Below are 22628 nucleotides of genomic sequence, written 5' to 3'. Positions count from 1 at the left end.
ATCCCAAGTTTATAGTCGCCTTTCACGACATCCATGGTTCCATTCTTGATTGCCGGAACCTAGAAGACACAATGAATACCCAAAACTACTCGTACCCGAGGAAATCTGAACATTTCAAAAACAATTTCGAAGCACTCACCGATCGGGCCGCTCGCAGTAGGGGTCGTGGTAGTGCGGCGGTGACGTCACGGCGGCGCGCTCCCCGCCCCCCGCGTACCGACACTCGCCGTTGGCGGGGTACGCGTACTCCTGCAATGCACCATCTCTCCTGTTATGACAGCCTGGTACTCTCTGATAGATACAATCACAATATAGTGAAAGTTCAGGAATATTAAAATCCATTCTATTTATTAGAGGAAAGATTTGTAACGAATAAACTTAAAAACTACCTATTGTACTGATTTTCACAAAATTTGGCACAGATACCTTCGAGAGTGACATAGACAACTTTTTCTAGAAAATCCCATGGGATTTAGGCCCAGCGCATTCATATTCACACTAAAGGAGAAAGAAGTAGAACGGAACAGGAGAGAAATAATCGAACGTAAAGCCCTGCACTATATTTTGGGAAACAAATAATAAAATCTGATGTTTTCTGCCAAACAAACAAATCATGACAGTAGTTACTATGGCATTCATATGCATGTATGTAAGCCAGCTGGATTTTTCTGTTCATATTGAAATATAATTACATTAGGAATAGTAAAATACACACATGTCTTTATACCTTACGGGACAGACGGACCCAACAGTCCTTAAAATACCGAAACGCCACGATATTAGAGAATTGACAGGTTACTAGCCCATCGCCTTCAAGAAAAATCCCAAGTTTATTAGCCCTTTCCTTAGTCGCCTTTGACGAAATCCATGAGAGAAAGATGTGCTCCTAAAGTACCGGGTACCACATGATGAAAGCTTTTTATTTGTGACATCAAAGGAAGGTATTACAAGAATTAAAGAAAGTTATGCTATTGAATAGCATTACTTACGTTAAAAAAATTTGAAGATTTAATAAGACCAATAACGGGGAAACTTTAATGGTAAATGAAGCTTACATGGACACAAACAAGCGTGAAGTTACTCGGTAGGTAAATGCGGTGGATGTAGAGGGACGAGTGATCGCCACGAACGGATAAAAACAACTACAAATTTAAATAGTCCAAACAACTCGTCTTCGTTAAGAGCATTTTTTCTGAAACCGATCATTCGCTCGTCTACATACGATTGATGGATCGTCTACTACGTGCAGAGAAAGCAACTTATACATACATTCATACATATAATCACGTCTATATCCCTTGCGAGGTATACCGCAAGGAGGCCACGTTCAGCTCAATGCTAGAATTGAGATTTATATAATGACAGGTTGCCAGCCCGTCGCCGAAAAGAAGAATCCCAAGTTCATAAGCCTATCCCTTAGTCGCCTTTTACGACATGGGAAAGAGATGGAGTGGTGCTATTCCTTTTTCTATTGGTGCCGGGAACCACACGGCGGCATACTCACAACTTATATAAGTGATAATATTGTGCAATTACTCATATTGATTTGTGAGAACTGAAAATGATTGTGATTCAGTTGTATTGCAAATGGAAATATTCAAACATAAAGCTATGTTATACATTAGGTTTGCACTTAAGGATTTTTAGACTTCTTGTCATCCCGGAGCTCCCGCGGGATTGATTGTTACATTACGATAGGGTTTCCACGCGGACGGCTCTCCAGCAGTATGTATACATATATATGTATATATGTGTGTGTGTGTATGTATGTATCACCTTGACGCTGTGCGCGGAGACGGAGTGGCGGAGCGGCGCGTCGGGCGAGCGCGCCGGCCGCGGCTGCAACAACCACGCGCTCTGTACGCCTATACACACATACACACTTCTTCCCACGCGTCACATGTCAAGTCAATGACCAGCAACTACAATCATTGGGCCGTTTACATCCTCTTGTGAGCAAGAGCTCGTCACTCATCTTTGCGTTTGGTGACATGAAACGATGATTATGATGAAAAGAAACGGTATAATCTTTAAAAATGTAAAGATCCCAAATGGTATCGACGCTCACTCCGACAGTTTCATAGCTCTAGAGGATTATAGACAAAACTGCTTTTTTTATTTTAAGTAGGTTTTCTCTGTCTAATTAATCTCTCTCAGACATAAAGAATACACGAAAGGCGAGACAACTGTTGTACAATACACTGTACAACATCAGCAAAAAACATTGTACATTACGAGTATTAAGTAATTACAAAACTTTCAAATGGCATTTGATAATAAAATTTAGAACTTGCAAAAACGCGACAGAAACATAGTAAATAATTTATGTTTTATTTCCAGTATCGCCTTCCTTGTCGTTTTCACACGATCAATAAGAGAGAGCGCTACAAAATGGCCGTTTGACTCTGTCTACAGGAACGCAGTGTTATCAATGTAATGATTCTGAAACGAATGATGAACTACTGGTGAGTGTGAGCTAGCTGTTACTTGATTGTCATGATATTAGCTGACGAATACTACATGGTAATCAATGTTATTCGGGATAATACAAGGTTTCTTACAATATTTTGCGTATTAAAGAAACAAAATATGCATATTTGTTGTTTCAATAAGTTCTTTGAACTGATGAAGTTATCTTCAAATTCAAACATTTCAAACGTCACTTAATAATTGTCATATCTTTTGGATTCACAACATTGGTTGACGTCAAATAAATAACTTAACACTAAGTTTACTGCCGCTTCCAAAGCGTCAGTGCAGAAGAAGCGGTAATAAACTGCACTTCCTGGTGTTTGAGCCCTTTTTGTAAGAAACCCGGGCTCCGCCTGACACACACCGACAGTAATACTCCACAGTACCGACAATAATATGGTGAGATTCCTCTTGATCCTGAGTTCACAGTTTTCTTTTTACATTATTGAGCTTCAAGAAGTAAATAACTCACAGAAAGAGCCTTGAAAGCTTCTAACTCCTATATGTTGGTGATATACTCGTATTTTAGTATTTTATTTCATTTTTTCTACTTCTTCATTTTTGGTCTCTTCTTCACTTACATACATACATATAATTACGTCTATACCTATCCCTTGCGGTAAAGACAGAGCCAACAGTCTTGACAACACTGATAGGCCTCATTCAGCTATTAAGATTCAAATAATAACAGGATGCTAGCACATCGCTTCAAAGCAGAATCCCATGTTTATAAGCCTTAATCGCCTCTTACGAAATCCATGGGAACGAGATGGAGTTGTGCTATTCTATTCTATTTTGTATAAGTGCCGGGAACCACACATAATATATCACGGACTCACCTCGTAGTGCGAGCTGGTCATGGCGGGGTGCGTGTAGCGGTCGTCGTCGGGCGAGCCGCGCGACGGCGGCCGCGGCTGCGGGGCGTACACAACACGTTACCTACTGCTTGTGGCATACATATTGACACGTCTGTATCGCTTACGGGGTAGACAGAGACGAACATCTCAACACTGGACATCCGCGTCCAGCTGGTGATGGAATTGAGATTAAAATAGAGACAGGTGCTAGCGCGTCGCTTGGAAACAGAACCCCCAAGTTTTTAAGCCTTCCCCTCCCAGCTGGCACACAACATGTTCTTTCTTCGCTATCACACTTCTATGCAATTGATATATTTGTTATAAAAATATAAATGAATTTGTAAGGACTAATCTTCGGAAATTTGTGAATTAAAATTAGTGAGCAATAAAAAGCACATTAATTCACTTTAGCCGTTAACTAGTGAGACGGCCGGACACAGTGAGACATAAATTTAGAAAAACAAATTGTTTCACAGCTGGAAACGGGTTAGTTAGTGCCACTATGAAATAAACGCTATAGTTTTAAAATTCGAACGAACAAATGAATAAATGTTACATACACATGAAGTAAATAATGCCCCTACCTGCGGGTCGCGCGGCGGCGGCTCCTGCGCCAGCGCCGGCTCGGCCTCGGAGCTGTCGCTGCCCTGGCGTCACAGGATGGCATGGGGTTAGTGCACACATACACACACACACACACACACATTATGCAGTTAAATTAATGATAGATCATCAATTTTTTAATTATCTCTATGACAGGTAAACACAAATTAGATAAGGTGAAAATACAATTAAATATATAACGTTATCATTCAAGAATAATTAATTCAGCCCTGTAACCGGGCAACAAGATTATGGATATCCAAAATCTAAACTAAATCGTGGATGATGGATACAACTGATCCATTCGGTTCATCACTATACGAACTGCGAACACTAAGTATTAGCATGTATGTTTAGTTAAATATGTTAAACGATATTTATGCACACGTCATACTGCTCATCTCTCCTCTCACGGCTCTGCTGCATGCATTTATATTTAAAATAATCGCATTAGTAATAAACAAACATAAGAATCAAGCTAAATAAGACATAACACATTTCAATTCTGTCAATAATCTTCCTAAGGCTTACGTAGGCAGCCGACCAAATAAATTTTGACAATTAATAGTCAACGTGTCATTTATGTAGTCTGATCCTAAGCTTGGAAAACAACTGAGGATGCACGTGGGAATGCATTCTCTCTCTCTCTCAACTTTGCGTGTTCCCAGGGGCACCCTCCTTCGCTATGCTTCGAGTCTGGATTCTTTTCAAATTTTTTCTTTCAATTTTTTTTTCTTCAACTTTTTAAGCAACCTAAAAATAGTTCTTGACTGAAATTTTGATTAACAAAAAACTTAGAGGCCCAAAGACCACACGCAGGTCAGAAACAATGCAGTTTAAAAGCCCGCAACAAGTTGTGTTACACAAGTAACTCTTCGAACACGTCACATCAAATTGAAATGCTGGCTAAGGCTCAAACCGCCGCGCCGCAGTGTGACTATTTTAAACAGTTTCTTGTATTACAACTTGGTGCGGGCTAAGTTTTCAACCTGCGATTCTTCTGACCTGCCTTTAGTGTGACTTTTAGTTCCATCTATCTATAATATTCGTCTGGTGCCTTTTAGATTTGTAGTCCAGTAAAATAGGATCCAGGAGACTGACCTCGTTCCTGTAGGCAGGCATGGACTCCCGCGAGGGGCTGGAGTCGCAGGACCGCGGCCGGTACTGGCTGTACGCTTGCTGTTCCTGCAATTGTTTCATCATTGGTTAACACTATTAAGTTTATTAATAAAATTGATACAAAGTCAGTACAAACATACATTAATGGTTTTTCCCCGGAGGGGTTTTATTTCGCCACTTCTTTCGTTTCATCCACATACATACATATACATACACACAGGCTAATAAACTTTAGATTCCTCTTGATTTAGGCGAAGGGCTAGCAATAATATAAATTCTATAGATCACCTGTTGCGGGTAGCCCTCGTCGTCGGAGTCCGGGATGAGGGAGCCGCGCCGCATCGCCTCCTGCACCTGCAATGTAGAAAAAATAAAATAATGATTACGATGAAAATCAATGAAATTCATTCTGTCGATATCATAATTTTTTTTATAATACACTAGCTGTGCCCGCGACTTCCTCCGCGTGAAATAGTTATTTTGGTCATCATTGAACCCCTCAAGGATGAATAATTTTCCCCATTATTTTTACAATTTCCATTATTTCTTCGCTCTTAATAGTTGCAGCGTGATATTATACAGCCTAAAGCCTTCCTCGATAAATGGTCTATTCAACACAAAAATAATTTTTCAATTTGAACCAGTAGTTCCTGAGATAAGCGCGTTCAAACAAACAAACTCTTCAGCTTTATAATATTAGTATAGATTGGAGTGCGTGTGACCTCGATCTGCCTGGTGGTAAGCAAGATGAGCCCTGACGTGGTGCACGCAATTAATTTACCAGGATTTATTATCAATTAAAAACTGACGATTTTTGACTTTTGTGTAAATGCTTATATGTATACTTACATAATTGCAACGAGAAAACCGCTCACGCGTAAAATAAAAATCCAGCTTTTCTCGGAATCTTTGGAAATCCTTTCTCAGCGCCCCCCTAGACCAACCCAGAAACTTACATTTTAAATTTAAAATCTCACCAGTGGGTTGATCTGTGCGATGTCTGTCTGTCAGTCACTCACTCGAAAACAGAAGAGCTTTATATAGGAGATGGAAAATAAAAGATACTTTTCTCTAGTCTAGTTTTAGACATTTTTCGCTCAACTATCGTTCATTGAGCATCAGAAATCTGGATCTGCTGTTCGACAGTCTTGTAATCTCTGGTCCAGTAGCAGACTCAGCACAAAGCTATCATGTACAAATACGAGAGCTCTCGATGCGTACCTCTTCAGGTTGGACGGGCACGTTGTCTAGTTTCTCGAGATTCGGCAGGTTCCTCAGCACGGTCATCCTGTACCTGAAAACAGAAACAATTACATCATGTAGGCAACCTACTTTATTTATATATTAATATGAACAGGCAAAGCCAGCTGGCGTACATATAAGTAGGTTGTCATGATTTGTTTGGTAGATCAAAACATCAGATCTATTTTTTTTGTAAAATATTTTAATTACATATTTGTTTTCCTAAAATATAGCACAGTGCTTTACACTTGATTATTTCTCTTCTCTTCGGTTCTCCTTGAATGTACATATACATATATTAATTTTATTCCTAAACTTTTAACTATACGTCCTCAACATGACATCACTCATTCTAAACATAGTGTTTCAGCTAAACAGCATCTGACATGGCTTTATGGGGTGAAGACTGAAGCGCTCTTGATAAATCTGACACACCAGTGTCGGCCACTCACACACACAATAAACAAACAAATATCGTATCTGTTGCAGTGCAGTTTGTTTCCGCTTCTTCTACGCTGACTCTTTGCGCTGTACTGAAGCGGCAGTAAACTTAATTTTATGTCATTTATTTGACGTCAATCAATGATGTGACACCAAAAAATATGACAATTATTAAGTGATGTTGAATTTGAAAAAAAAATTTGAATGTGCACTCTACGTACAAAAGAGGTATATTCTGAAATAGGTACATTCTGGTACATACTGTGGATGCGTGGTGCAGGGGTTCTCGTCGAGCCACAGGCTGGTGAGGGCGGGCAGCCGCCGCAGGTGCCGGATCTCGCGCAGGTCCCGGATCTCGTTCTTGCGCACGTACAGCTCGCGCAGGCGCCGGCACGCCGCGAAGTCGTCCAGGGTGCGGATCTTGTTTATGCTGGAGGAGGCAGAGGACTAGTTACCGAGCATTCTGTGAGGTCAACACGGACACCTTTGTCACAAGCTGTGTAGGGAGATTGGGAGCGGAAATTTAAAAAATTATAGAAGTATTTTTAATTAGTTATTTTGTTTATGAAACTTGACAATTTGCGCCATATAATAGACTGTAAAGTTAATATGATGAATGGTTACAACTTGTGCGTAAACAACGCACAAGTTGTAACCATTCATCATATTAACTTTAGCAAAATGGTAGTCAAAAAAAGTGAGACTTGAAAATTGTAACTGATTGTAATCATCAAGTAAAACACATAATGTTAATTAATTAACGATTTTATCATTTACCCGCTTACATTTGCACAGATCTACACACATTAGAATACATGCAAATCTTCAACGGTCAGTAGATTACGATTGGCTAATTGCCGGCGGCCGCTCATTGGGCAACGTTTTCGCACGCCACGCTCTGATTGGTCGCCCTTGCGCACGCGTCGTTCGCGAGCGGAAGTTATTAAAATTATTCTTTTCACTTTTTGATATTTGTTTAAATATTATGCAAGCAGTACCCTGAAACCTACAAAAAAACATCAGAAGTAAATTGCACATGCCTTGTACTAAATGATTTAATTAAGACCTATTGTAACCATATTAAAGGAATAAATGAATTGATAAGTTTACATATAGTGACGGGACTCTAACACGCTATGTGATTTTTGCTCCTTTTGACAAGACCTTTAAAAGGCAACCATTCTGTCTTCAGTGGGTCTATTTCCGAACTTTGATTAGACCTCTCTTTCTTAATCCGCGGTTAACCTCAAAAATATAGGATGAGGGAAGATAGGATGATCTGCGCAAAATATTTGCGTAACCAAAAATATGAGTTTAATAAATTACTCTATAAGAGCGGCGAATAACTGAACTGAGACGAATCGTGGTAGTTTGACTGCGCTCCCCGACACACCCGACACTCACAGCTGAGTCACTCCGCCGCAGCGCGCCGAATCAGTGAAATTGCCTTCTTTGTGAGGCACAAAGACGACCAGACAATGATCGCGGTGACACATTTAACGGGTTGCAAATGTGACGAGTCATTTCCATGAAAATTATATTGGGGAGGTGGAGGAGTTAGATGTGCATACTTTATCACGCCTTTATCCGTTATGAGGTAAATAAAGCCGACTGTCTCGAAAAGATTGATTGAGATTAATATAGTTACAGGTTGCTAGCCTGGCGTCGCCTAAAGAACAACCTCAAGTTTCCTTTCGGAGTGTCCTCAAGAGACAAGCATACGTTTTGCTCGGTACTAGAAGACTTAGAATAAGTTTCACATTCACTGGTCTGATAGGAGAAAATGATCTGAAATGATCAAAATTCTTTTTGTTCTGGATTTCCCTCTAAAGAACACATTAAAGTCCAACCTGTTGAATATTTTTTTAACAATTTGCTTTTATTGTCTTCTGTTGGCCCTGTCTACCCCGTTAGGTAAGTATAAAGACGTGATATATGTATGTTATTATTCCGCGTGGCTGCGTACGGTGCGTGCGCGCAGGTCTTTAATCGCGATGCAACGTGCATACGCATTAACATTGTTGCCACTTGCTCATTATACCACAGCGCCGCCCAGCGAGTGCGCAGGGGCATTTCACTATGATGAAGATAAGAAGGCTGCCTTGAAAAATAAGACATTCAGACAGACAGACTTATAATTTTAAGTATTGATGGATAAGGCAGAAACATAGAATCGGCTGTTCACCAATGTTTCCCGCGTCTGTTCCTGTGTCTGTATGCTTACATCTTTAAAACTACACAAACAAGCAACGGATTTTGTTGCAGTCTTTGTTTACATATACATAGATAGAGTCATTCACAAGGAATGTTCATCTGTGTGAATGCTACCTGGGGCCGGATCGCTGGTGAGCAATACTTGTATTAGCAACCATTATTCCATTCCGTACTCCTTCCTAATTTGAATGAAACCTCGATCTTTCTCATCGTACGCCCACTCTCGACCCAGGCCATTGCCGGCCATTCATCACCCCCTTATAAGCGCAAACAAGATTTTTATTGCTCTGTATTTGACCAAATGTGATATTTGCTAGATATAAACCACCTCGATATGGCGTTTGGTAATTGAACTTATTTGCATAAACGTATGTACAGCAGAAAGTGACACACATAAAGCCATATATTAGCTGACAGGATAGACAAAGTCAACAGTCCCGAAAAGACTAAAGATCCCAGTTTGATACTAGCTTAATAGTGGAATTGAGTGTCAAGACATCGTTAGCTCTTCGCTTTTAAGAAACTTTATGGGCCTCGCGGGCTGTGAGGCGGGGCGCCGGGGAGACCGAAGCGTCCCGACGTCACAAGTACTTGGGAATAGACATAGACTAGTGCGAGGTCCCGGGGGTGGGATTTCACGTCTAGACGGCAGACGGTCAAGAAACTCATAGGTACTTCGTTACAATTACTGCGACTAATGGATGGTAAGACATACAATTTCCACTGTGTTGTCTGTAGTGATCTATATGCCTTGCGGGGTAGACAGAGCCCAAAGTCTTAATAAGACTGAAGGTCACGTCCAGCTGTATGTTTCATAATGGAATTGAGATTTAAATAATGACAGTTTGATAGCCTACAAGTGGAATCCCAAATTTATAAGCCATTCTCTTTGTCGCTTACTACATCCATGAGAAAGATATGGAGTGGTCCTATTCTAAAGTGTCGCGAACCACGCAGCACCAGCAAAGCCGCGGGCAACAGCTAGTAATTACATAAAGACCACTCAGCAGCGGGCGAGTGCGGTCCCTCCAGCGTATCTACATATGATTTGCATACACGACCATCAACAGCGTTGCACAATACACTACGGATATTCACGTAAGAATAGTACAACTCCATAATTCGACATAATAGCTTTAAATGCAAGTCGAATAAATATAACTTTTATATAAAACTCTTCAACTATCGAGTGACTGACTGACAACACAGTCCAAACCGCTGCATTTAGAGACTTGAAATGTGGTATGTAGATTTAGAATGTACGTTCCTAGGAGTGCGCTTAGAGAGGATTCCAACTAATATTAGGCACAACACACACGTACATACATACATACATACATAAAATCACGCCTTTTTCCCAGAGGGGTAGGCAGAGATTTTGGAAATTACTCTCCGCCAACAACGTTTAAAACCAATGCCACTTGTTTAGAAGTTTGGAACCGATAACATATCGATATCTTCGGAATTTCATGCTTGGATAATTTTGGTACCCACCAAGATTTGCCAACGATCAAATTCCGAAGCAAGGGCCCTTGTGAAATAACTGTTCATTTCATTTATTGCATATCATTGTGTACATACGCCTAAGGTCTAAATCCTTGTCTGAGAGTGAGAGTTATTCAAAATTGTTGTGACAAGACAGTAACTACTGCACCGTGACAGCAAAAACTTTTGACAGCAACTCCGCCACAATTACGTGCAATAAAACACCATTACCGTAATAGTGCTGACATTAATCGGCACGCCATCGCCGGGGGTGACATGGTGACACGCCATGACGTGACACACTCAAATATCATACATACATAAATAATTAAAATAATCATTTATTCCTTGAATATGGATGCAATAGGCCTAAACTATTTAGGTATCTACATACATTTGCTGCATACAAATCCTACCTCTCAAAGCGTCAGTATTATGTTATTATATTTTTAATTTACTTAAAATAAAATACATAAAATCACGTCTTTTTCCCAGAGGGATAAGCATAGTCTATATCTTTCCTCTTGCATATTTCTTTCACTTCATCGACAAACTGCCTTCATTGAACGCTCTTGCTAACACGTGCCCGATTTGATCGAGGTACGTTTGTTGTACGTTTGGCTTTCCCACTTCAGTGTTCCCATTCACACGCCCCCTGTATATTTGTTATTGTTATAATAAAATTACTGCCGTGAAAGTATAACCTCTTAAAATTTAGTAACTGCAGCGACTCCAAGGAGTTGCAGAGACGTAGCATTATCATAACAATGTATTCTCTCGTCAAGATTTTTATTCTAAGTTTGGATTATTGTGAAGTTGAAGAATGAAGTGTTTTGCTGTAGTGCAGTATGTTACCGATTCTTCAGCATTCTTTTTTCTTTTGAAAGCAGCAGTAAACTTCGTTTTAAGTACCAACCGAAACCAAAACATATGATAATTATTAAGCGATGTTAAAATGATCAAAAAAGAATGAAAAAAATATTGAATTTGAAAGAATGGCTTCAGATTTGTTAATATTTACCAGCAGGCAAATACAGACTGATGATAAATCTAGAAACCGTATTCGTACTAGAAAGTCCGTAACAATGATATTTCACCGATTTTAAAACATAAACATTTTGACAATATCAAACATATACAGTTTGTTTGTATTTATTACCTGAATGCTAAAACCTCGACGTTGGGCATCCTCCGCAGCAGGCTGACGTCACCGAGCTCCGCGCCCCTGCAACAATATCGTCCAATGAAACCAATTCGTCAACTAGGATTTGGTTATAATCATTCTGTTGATCCAACAATGTTACTTTTATCACAAATTTGAGAGTATTTGAATCTCTGTATTATTTAGTTTAATGGGAAGCAGAATGAGGTCTAAGGTGAAAAAAATATTTTGTCCACACATTTGTGTTGTTTGTTTATTGTCCACACTTGCCTTGAAAATCCCCAAGTTATAGGAATCAAATCATCGAATCTTAAAAATATCCTAAAATAAAGCTTAGATTATTTTTTTGTCTTACGAGTATATTGATACTAGCTATCACTCGCTGCTTCGCCCGCCCGAATTTAGTACCACCCACAAAAGAATACAGGTTTTTCGCAAATACCACGGGCACTTTAGTTTTTACCTGAATGAAAGGCACCCTATGTCTTGCTAAAGACTATATATACGCGAAATTTCAAGCAAATTGTGATGTTCTCTTCTCAAGCACCCACAGACCTTTGCAACCACATTGATTACATTGACACAACAAGCGATGAGATGCTTCATCTACATGAGTCAAAAGAATATCGCTCTGGTTTTTAAAATTATCCAGAAGCAGTGGATTTGGATTTGAGTTAATGAAGCAGTCAGTCAGTGTCATCTCTTGTTATGTTCAGATAAAGATAGGTAATTATGTAATGTGTACTCTGACGTAGTTAGACAGGAAACTATATTTTAAAGACAATACGAACATATATAACATCTCGGTAATCTTTAATTACACGTTGCGGCACACCGCGCAGTTGACAAAGTTTCTATTTATACTATAAATTAAACAATAATTAATTCCTGAACACTATTCCAATCATTATCGCCAAATATCTAATTCATTGCAGTTTCAGTTACCTCTGTAACCGCTGATATCTTAAGTAAATCTTCAACGGATTTAGATTTATTGATAGTAATCGCGGCGTAGTCAGCGGTCGTCGACAGATGAAAGTGAAATCAGTCCGCCGTTATGGCTTCTCATGTATTAGCATTAACATATCCTTGTTGGTATTGTATGTCTGTCTGTACAGTGTGCTAGGTCAGTCATTCGGGATTTTATTTCATTCATTGGCTTGAAATTTTACAACTATTGATATTGCCAACATTATATGTATAGATCCTTCTTTGACTAAATAAAAAGGAAATTTTCCCCTTTTTTGTTACAACTTTATCAATTAATTCTATTTTTAAAATAATAACATTATCTAAATCTTTCAATTCATATGAATCACAATCTTGAGACGGGTAGCCTCTTAGTTTTGATCATGAAACAGAGGTATTATTATAAAATCGATCTGCAAGGTCGATCGGCTCACAGCGGCAGTCAGACGGGCACGCGAATAAAAACTATTGTAATGTCGACAATGCGAAGTGTTGAGAATGTAATTGTTGCTAAAAGATCAGTTTGCTATGATGACGAATGTGGCGGAGACACGCGATGGTTCGCAAGTTTGGCGATCGAAATTGTGGTTACACTTAGTGTTGGTATTTATACATAGATATTTACATAAAAACCATCTCGTAACACAAGTTTCGGACTTCGATTCTAACTCAATCTGTGTAATTTTTCCCGTAAATATTTATTTATTAACTAGAGGGGTAGGCAGAGATAACATCTTTCCACTTACAACGATCCCTGCATACTCCATATTATATAGTCCCTATATTTTCCAAGCAATACATTTACTTACTAAATGTGTGTGTCAATTGCAATTGATTGTACAAACGACTAATTTATTTACTTACGCCAATAATACAACCGTAGCAGTACACCTCTTAAATATTTGGCAAGGAATTCTTATATAACAAAATATAATCTGGTTTGACGTATTGTGTTGTGTTTGATTTAATTTTCAACTATTTTTAGCTTTTTAGTGTTTTTAATCTCGGCTTTAATTTTTTTTTCTTCCCGTGTCGTCAGATAATTTAGTTATAAAAATAGCTGGTTTTTAATCCTTTTAGCTTAGTTTTATATATCTAAGCTTTTCATGGAAAATAATTAAAACTTTGAAAGCGATAAGTAAGAAACAGTTTCCTCAGCTAATCAGAACAAAAGATCATTTATTGAATGACGTGACGATGCCATGTATGGAAAGCGATGATAAGTGCATCAACGATGATGTATTCGGAAATGTACTGACACTGACTCTGCTAAACCGGGACGACCTTGATGATGACGAGACGATAAACGAAATTTAAAACAATGTGAGGACGTCACGGAGATTGACATCATTGACTTCATCTTGTTATACATATAATCTATCCTTTGCGGGGTAGAGTAAACAGTCAAGTAAAGACTAAAAGGCGACGTTCAGCTGTTTGGCTTAATGATAGAAAATTGTGATTAGATTGAGATAGACTCAATCAATGCAGTGCATCACATAAGTATACGACGCATTATAAAAGTCTCAATTAGTTGATGTATGTAGTCGTCTTAAAAAAAACTTAATCTGCGGGTGCTATATACTGGATGTAATGGATGTTAAACGAATGAGAACATATTCAATTCATATATTTAAACTACTATAATATTATACTATGAATAATCGATTGCTTCCTTGTATTGTGAGCGCCCGTAGTTTGTATGAATCGAATTGACAATCGATTGAGAACGCGATGTATAGATATTGTTTGTATGTTTTTTGTTCACTCCGGTGATTGGAATGATTCACGCGATTTTATTAATACTGCTATTTGATACTTATTGGTTATGAACGATTTTAATCTAATTTATGCAATGAATTAGTGCATTTTATGTCAAATCTTATTTTATGTGGTCTAGGGGTACAACACTACGAGTGGATTTCCCGAAATTACCGCGGGTCAAATTAAAGAGATTTTCCCTTAACGCAGGCGCCACCACCAGAATTTTTATACATTTTTTTTTAACAATTTGAATGCGTTTGACCTCAATCTGCCTGATGATGAAGCAAGATGACGTCCAAGGTGGTGCGCACGCAAGCTCAAATGATGCTTAATCAAATCATTTGATTAATTCTCTCTTGCCTTGAGAATACAGAATTTTCGCAATTCCACGGGAACAATAGTTTTTACTGGAATGTAAAGTACCCTATATCCATCTCCAGACATAGTTTCAAGAAGATTAGTAGATAACGCGCTAAGAGACAACAATTACTCGCATTTATCATATTAATAACGGTATTAAACCACATCAATTTAAAAGTCGCCTCTTGCCGTCATCTCTCTCCAACGTGTCATAATCACTTTCGTTTTCGGTAATGCGTGGGAGTGGGCTTTGCATAATATAATAAACACACGCTTTCTAAAAACATCATCAAATGTCAGAACCGGGCGATCCCGCCGCTACGGCGGCGGTGCCTATTTCCAATTCTATTGATGTTAGACTTTTACTGCCAGAAAAGTATTTTTTACCGACTACAGAAATGGTGGAGGTTGTCAATTCGACTGTATTATTTACATACATATAATTACGTTATTCCGCACGTGGTAGCCGGAGCCTGTATGGCTTATGGAATTGAGATTCAAATATATTCTTCCCCAGACTCAGAGAACTTTGTCTGGGTACCAAAATCGGTTCAGTGGTTTAGGCGTGAAAGCGTAACAGAACATTTGTTCTTGCAATATCTAGTGTTAGGTCTTTTAACCTACGTTGTTTATCGAAACCGCTAGATGGATCATGCATTTATATTTAAATAAAATCACGCCTCTTTCCCGGAGGGGTAAGCAGAGACTACATCTTTCCACTTGTCACAATCCTTGAATACTTTCCTCGAAAGTATCACGCAGTCTTTATTAAATTGGTAACTACAATATGAAGAGGACAAAGTATCTTAACGCAGTAAAAGTCTTAAGAAAATTCAGTTCAGTGGCGGCGGAGGTATATCTTGGAGTATGAAGTAATCTGTTTTCCTAATGGAGCGCAATCGTGACTCATAGTAATTGTGATTGATGAGCGCGGTGACGTCACGACCTGAGGAATGAGGACGAAGAACATGACAGGACAGAATATCAGGCATTATGCAGTGGTCGCTCATTAGTACGGCGTTCTATGTGAGCGACAGCTTTTCAATAACAAAAGTACGAACCTACATAAAATCACGTCACGGCGCTTTCCCGGAGCGCGGAGTTAAGCAGAGATTTGTCTGATCTTTCCGGCCCCGTAGCACGTAACGAGCGTCGCAGTTTTTATAGCGCGAAAAGCTATCGCCGTCCCGTTTCACGTCATAATAAAGAGCGAAACAGCAATAGCTTTTTTACTACGGGGGAATGTATGTAAAGGAAAGCTAATGAAGATTTTCTTTTAGGCGATGGGAAAGCAACTTGTTACTATGTGAATATAAATTATGACTATCATCCAGTTGAAAGTAGTTGGCGGTGGAACCTTCCAGTCTTTTCAAAGCTGTCCACAAGTACATAAAACTACCCATTAACCAGCATTAACCCAACCTCAACAACATAAAATATTACAAAACATAATCGGGTCAGTCATGAGGTGAAAGAATTTGGGACACCTATAATTTAGAACATGGCGCCCCGTGTCCTAAATTGACACCCTCGTCATTAACTAAATAGCGATGCTTTTCAAAAAGCATAGTATAACAAGATTCCCAAATAGTGTGAGTTATCAATCATTTAACTATCATTATAGCTGGTTTGTTATCTAGAGAATAGGGCCGTGTCAACAAATGTGATATGACTTGTTAATTGGACGACACAAAAAATAAACATTATATAATATTAGGCTGAATCCAGGTGAGCGTCAGTGGTCGAATCAGTACGTCCCGGTTATACTGCGTGTGGCGCAAAAAGACACAGGTTCGAATCCATCTCGAACATGTACCAATGACTATTTTAGAAGTTATGAACATAAAATTGAATACTAACTGATGGTCTTACGGTGAGGAAACCTACACATTCAGGCAACTGGATGTGTAACCATGATCGATCCAATACGGGTAAGGTTCCCCTGCAAAGGTTGCAGAGGTCAGACGGGAGTCACTCCTGTAAAAATCTGAGTCACCCTGTATAGGATCTATGGTCAAAGGCATAACCTGGGCTCTTCTTCAGAGTGGTGAGGATGCAACCGGGAAGCCGGGAAACCATACTATTCAAAATAGTAGCAAGAAATTAAAGTTAATTAAATTGTCCCTTTATAGAATACCCCTTAAATTCTCAACACTAGAAGAAAACCAACATCAGCTAGCAACAATCAATTACTTCTTTAACTTGTCAAAACATCCTATCTAGACGTGACTTCATAAACCAATCAGCTAACGTGGCCATTCACACAGGCATTATCAACAACATGGAATGAATACCAAACAGCGGCAAACACTGAATGCTTATTAAGCTGGCTACTCACGGGGCGAGATTTCAAGTGTCGTAAGTAACCCGTGTCACGCGTTCGCGCGACGCCGCTCGCAATAAAATCCCAGAGGTCTAAAATGTCTTGTGAGTCTACAAAGTGACACCTCTAGGCCGGCTCTGGACCGATATCACGAGTCACGCCGTGCCTTTGAAGTTACCGATCAGACGCGCCAGCGCAAGTCGCATCGAGCCACGGCTCTCGCCCGTGAGCAGCCACTTGAGAGTCGCCATAGAACGCCGCGGTCACCATCACGACGCGGACGCCTCGCGTGCTGCACGCTCGTTTCAAATCACAAGTAAATAGAATACAAATTGATACTTTAAATGTCTATTTCCTTTTGGGGGCTCTTTCTTATCTGTTCAAGAAGTTTATTATACATTCAAAAACATAAGTAAGCAACTTATATTAAAGTCAAAAATTCTGCCCCGAATCATACCTGATGTGAAAAAACGTATAATGGCTTCGGAATACTTTCATCCGCATTATCATGCCTCATAGCCTGTTTTTTTTTGCTTCATACATATAATCATGTCTATATCCTTTGCGAGGTAGATAGAGCCAACAGTTCAGCTGTTTGGCATTGAGATTCACATAGTGACAGGTTGCTAGCCCTTCGCCTAAAAAAGTTCTTTATCATCAAATTTGAGAAAAAATATTTTTTGGTTTACCGGTCGATTGATATGATGACAATGCGGATGAAAGTATCCCGAAGCCAGTATGATAAATAACAAACTTTTTCACCGATCCGTTCATTGTGCCGCCGAGTCATTCACGATTCGTCAAGTTTCCAAAACTTTCCTTTCTCCGGCCCGTTCTCATTCAAACACTCATTTTCTATGAAAAGCCGAGCCCTATTCAAACACCACTAAAATTACCGTAATTTACTTTAAAAGCGACTAAAAACGTAGCTCTTAACATGTCAGACTTAAGGTTCTAAATTACTTAGATGTTATTAGACGTATCGTACAAATTGTCAAAAGGATTTTGAATGCTATTTCATTAGTCGTTGAGTATATTTTCATGCAGTGTTGGGTGTGCAAGGGTGCGTCGGAGACACGCCCGCCTGACACCGCCGGGTGTTCAACAAGCGCGCATATCGGCTCTTATTCGCTGAACTGATAACCTGTAGATCAATAGGAACTGCCCGCAGTAAGTGCTGTGTGGTTACCGGCACTTTACAATAGGACCACTCCATATCTTTTCCACGAATGTCGTAAAAGGCGACTAAAGAAAAGGCTAATTAACTTGGGATTCTTCTCGTAGGCAATGGGCCAGTCACTATTGGGTTCAACAAATTTCAGTTTTATTATTAAGCCATACAGCTGAACGTGGTCGTTCAGTCTTTGCAAGGCTGTTGGCTCTGTCTACCCCGCAACGAACATAGACGCGACTATATGCATTTGTCAGAAATCTAATATGTAAGAATAGAGATCGTAAAAGTCGAGATACAAAGACAAGTTGCCAAAACAGCACATATTACTTTAGATAAAGATCTCAATACAGCAATAACATCACTTATAATGGAACGCTACAAGCTCTGACAAAGAAAATAATAATATTTGTAATTGTGTTTCTTGTCATTACGACAAGACACGACTTAAGACTAAAAACGTTTTGGACACAGAATTGATTAACTTTGAAATTGCTACTTCAGTAGTATCATGAGTTAAGTCTCGTAATAACAGAGCTGTCTCCATGTTGACACACCTCGCCGCTACTATTATCAGTAGTTGGCTGTGGCCCAAGACAGCCGACCTACTTCTGGGGGTGAATCAGTGGATGTAACAACTGTTAGTTCGATGTCCGGCCGAATACTGCGGCACGCGACTCTACAGTCTACAGACAAAAATGTCCACATAAAAATTTCGCTCATGGACTGATGGAGGCGAATAATCGATTGATTTATTGTTGACATCGAAAACCGTTTTTTCGTTTCGAGTGAAAATCTATTCGTGAACGTTGTATATAAAACTTTTACCTAAAAAAGCTAAATATTTTAAAGAATAGGCTTATTATTGTGGTATATAATAAATCTCTAGACTTGGCGTTTGGGTTACGATGGACCAGACTACAGCTGTCTTACAATCTGCAACCTGGTCAAGTCACTCAGGTAATGAACCCCGGGCTTTGAAGCAAAACAACCGGAAACACACTCATTTCATTATGATCGATCATTGAAATGATCTCAGAAAACATCATCAGAGTATCATGTCAAGCGGTGATTTTTTATGAAATCTTTGGTATTAAAAAAAATCAGACACCGACAGCATGGACCAATCCTGTAACAGCTACTGAACATAACTCTTTTTTTTTTTTTTTTTTTTTTTTTTTATGTAATTACTCGTTGTTGCCTGAAGGGCTTAACAACTTAACCGGACTTTTAGTGGCGGGGCCTGAAGGGCCTCCTGCCGACGCAGTGGCTGCTCAAAGGGTTCCCAGAGTGGGACGAACCTCGGCTTTGGCGCCACCCGTGTAGGTTGAACCTAGTGTTCAACTGCCATAAGGGCTGACTAAGTGGCGGATCCACCGGGTGCCGCCGCGGGGCGGTACCTAGTGAACCGGCCACTAGTCCTACTTCTCCGCGTTCGCCGGCGAACGCGGTGTATGTACGCGACTATGTCGGCACGGTGCCTCTGTTGGGAAGGTAGGGGGTCTGAGGGGGGGACGGCGGCCGTAATTGGGTCGTCCGGATCGGAGAGGATATCCCTAGGTCTTCTGTACCTTGCGTTGGGTGCGGGGGCATAATTGGCAGCTTGCACTACCAGTGGGTTCGGGTGGGAGGGCGCTCGCTCAAAGAAACGTTGGGACGTTTCTTTGAAGTAACGAATTATCGATGGGATTTCCAGTTCCCTGTGGAGATCACTCATTCTGGTGTACCGGGGGGCCCCGGTAGCCTTCCGGAGGAATCTATTTTGTATGCGTTGAAGCAATACAATGTTGGATTTTGCCGCGTGCGCAAAACACACGCTGGCAAAAGAGAGGACGGGGCGGATGCACAACTTGTATAATGTCAGTTTATTTCTAAACGACATTTTTGGGTTGACGATCATGGGGCTGAGCTTGTAGAGGTACAAGGCAGCTCTGTTTTTGACGCGTTTGATATGAGGACCAAACGTCATGCGACTGTCTAGGGTGACTCCTAAATATTTGGCTTGTTTGGCCCAGGGAATGGGCCTGCCATAAATCTGTAGGGTGCCAACGATCGGCGTTGAGCCTCCCCGGCGGGGTCTCGTGGTGATGTTGGGGTCCCTTGAAAAGTACACTGCTGTACTCTTCGTGGGGTTTACCTCGATCCTCCATAGGCGGAACCACTCCTCCAGAGCCTTGATGGCCTGTTGGAGTCGTTTCACTATGGTGGTCGATTGTTTGTGGGCGGAGTAGAGTGCCGTATCGTCAGCGTAGAGCGCTACTTCCACATTCGGGGTTCGCGGAAAGTCGCTAGTGTATAGCGAGTATAGGGTCGGGGATAGCACGGATCCTTGCGGGACTCCGGCTCGGATGGGGCGGGGCGACGAGAGACAGCCCTCCAGACGGTAGCGGAACGAGCGGTTTGACAAAAAGTCTCGTAAGATGCGCACGAGAGAGGATGGCAGCCCCATGCGAACAAGTTTGAAAATCAAACCTTGGTGCCATACTTTGTCAAACGCCGTGGCCACGTCGAAGAAGACCGATCCCGTTTTCCAGCCCCTGTTTTTATTGTATAGGATGTGCTCCGTGAGGCGGTGCACTTGTTGGACGCACGAGTGTTTGGCCCTAAAGCCAAATTGCTCGTCGGGGATGAGGCTTTTAGACTCTATATAGTCTTTCAGCCGAGCGAGTATAATGCGCTCGAAGATCTTGCCCATGGTGTTGAGCAAGCTGATGGGTCGGTAGGAGGAGGGGTTAGCCGGGTCCTTACCCGGCTTGGGGATACCAATGACTGTTGCACTTTTCCATGCGTTAGGAAAAGTGCAGTTTTCCAAAGCAGCATTGAAGATGCATACTAGGAGAATCAAGAGAGATTGGGGAAGGCGTTTGAGAACGTTATTAGAGATGCCGTCGGCTCCGGGGGCCTTTCGGGGTCTGTATGATTTGATGATTTCCTCGACTTCGTCGAGGGTGGTGGGGCGTAGGGGTATGTCCGGGAGGGACTCGTCAGAGTTAGCGGGAGTGAGAGTTTCCGCAACGTTGTTGACCTCTGCGAGATGGACCGGGTCTACCGGCTCGAGACTCGGGGAGCATTGCTGCTCCAGGTTGACTGCTAGGCATTCAGCCTTTTCCTCGTCTTCGAAGGCGATCGACCCGTCGGGTCTGTTGAGTGGGGGAGCTGGCTCGATTCTGTTTGAACGCAGAGCTCGGGTCAGATTCCAGAATGTGGTGTGGGATGGTTGGAACTGTGATAAGGTGTTATCCCATCGTTCGTTTCTCAGTTCTCGGATTTTCTCCCTCACTTGACGTTGAAGGGAGCGTAATTCGAGTCTGGCGTCCTCGGTGGGGTATGCGTCATAATGTCTTGTTGCCGCATTCTTACGTCTCATCAAATCGCGTACGTCATCGGGCAACTCCCATCGATGGGTGGGATCCATCGATGCGACTCGCCTGGTGCAGCCTATTACAGCTGATTGTAGGTGATTTGTGAGGCGGAGAATAGCGTGGTCTGTCTCGTCAGGGGTGGTGATCCTATCGGGGATGTCATCTAGATCGGGAGACGGCCGGTCGAGAGCTGCAGAGAGCTTCTTCCAGTCGGTCACCGTTCTATGATGAACAGGTTGCCCGTTGTCAACTGGACCGAGTTGCAAGAGCACCGGGCGATGGTCGGATTCGAGTTCGGCGTGTACCTCCAGAGCCACCACCTCGAGGGCGATGTTCTTGATGAGGGCCATGTCGATCACACTCGGGGTGTGGGAGACTATGCGGGGATAGTGAGTAGGGGCTACGGGAGCGACAACTTCAAAGTCCAACTCGTCCATGAGACGTTGAAGGGCTAATCCATTGGAGCTATCCGTGGCAGAATTGAATAGGATGCTCTTGCTGTTGAAATCGCCGGCTAGAATAGTGGCGTTTCCAAGGTCGAATAGTGATTTAAGATCACTTTCGAGAAGTCTCTTTGCGGGAGGGAGGTAGCAGGAGGCGATGTTGACCGACTGATGGCCGGTCATGCTCAACCTGAGTATGGAACATTCGATGTTCTCGAGAGTCGGGGGAGGGAGGGGGATGCAATGTAAGCATCTTTTGTAATAGATGAGAGTGCCGCCTTTAGGGCCGACTCTATCATTACGAATTACGTTGTAATTAGCAATTCGCGGGGAGCGATTTGCGGGCTTGAGGAAAGTTTCTTGCACCAAGAGAATGTCGACTTGATGGTCGACGAGGTACTTACTGACTTCCTCTCTTTGTTCAGAGAGGCCATCAGCGTTGAAGAACGCCAAGGTCAGGGAGACTGGTTTAATTCTCCGATTCGAGCTACCCATTACGGTCGCTTGTTGAGGGTGGATTGGGGAATCTGATATTCCCCGATTTGGTCAAAAAAGGATTTATAGAGGAACATAACCTCCATCCGTTTAATGATGTCATTGCCGGCCGCAATGAGGGCGCGCCCAATAACGCCGATCATTTG

The 22628-nt window shown here is 41.3% G+C and overlaps 1 protein-coding gene across 4 annotated transcripts in view; it reads right to left on the bottom strand.

Annotated features, from left to right (window-relative positions):
* Positions 1-22628, bottom strand: part of LOC106140422 (cilia- and flagella-associated protein 410) — a 33946-nt gene that overhangs the window by 3320 nt on the left and 7998 nt on the right. Inside the window, exons 2-10 of one of the 4 annotated variants that reach the window (XM_060952727.1) lie at positions 11593-11658; positions 6997-7164; positions 6273-6345; positions 5340-5405; positions 5034-5117; positions 3914-3976; positions 3312-3386; positions 1777-1839; positions 140-249 (exon numbers count right to left, since the gene is read on the bottom strand). In XM_060952727.1, coding sequence (XP_060808710.1) covers positions 140-249; positions 1777-1839; positions 3312-3386; positions 3914-3976; positions 5034-5117; positions 5340-5405; positions 6273-6345; positions 6997-7164; positions 11593-11658 — 768 coding nt within the window. The remainder of the gene's footprint in view (positions 1-139; positions 250-1776; positions 1840-3311; positions 3387-3913; positions 3977-5033; positions 5118-5339; positions 5406-6272; positions 6346-6996; positions 7165-11592; positions 11659-22628) is intronic. The other 3 variants (XM_060952728.1, XM_060952729.1, XM_060952730.1) reach the window with 3 other exon arrangements.

The sequence above is a fragment of the Amyelois transitella genome, chromosome 29 (assembly GCF_032362555.1).
Source record: "Amyelois transitella isolate CPQ chromosome 29, ilAmyTran1.1, whole genome shotgun sequence".
In the NCBI taxonomy this organism is placed as follows: Eukaryota; Metazoa; Arthropoda; class Insecta; order Lepidoptera; family Pyralidae; genus Amyelois; species Amyelois transitella.
Note: the sequence above shows the minus strand (reverse complement) of the source record. Positions and strands in the feature narration are given on the sequence as shown.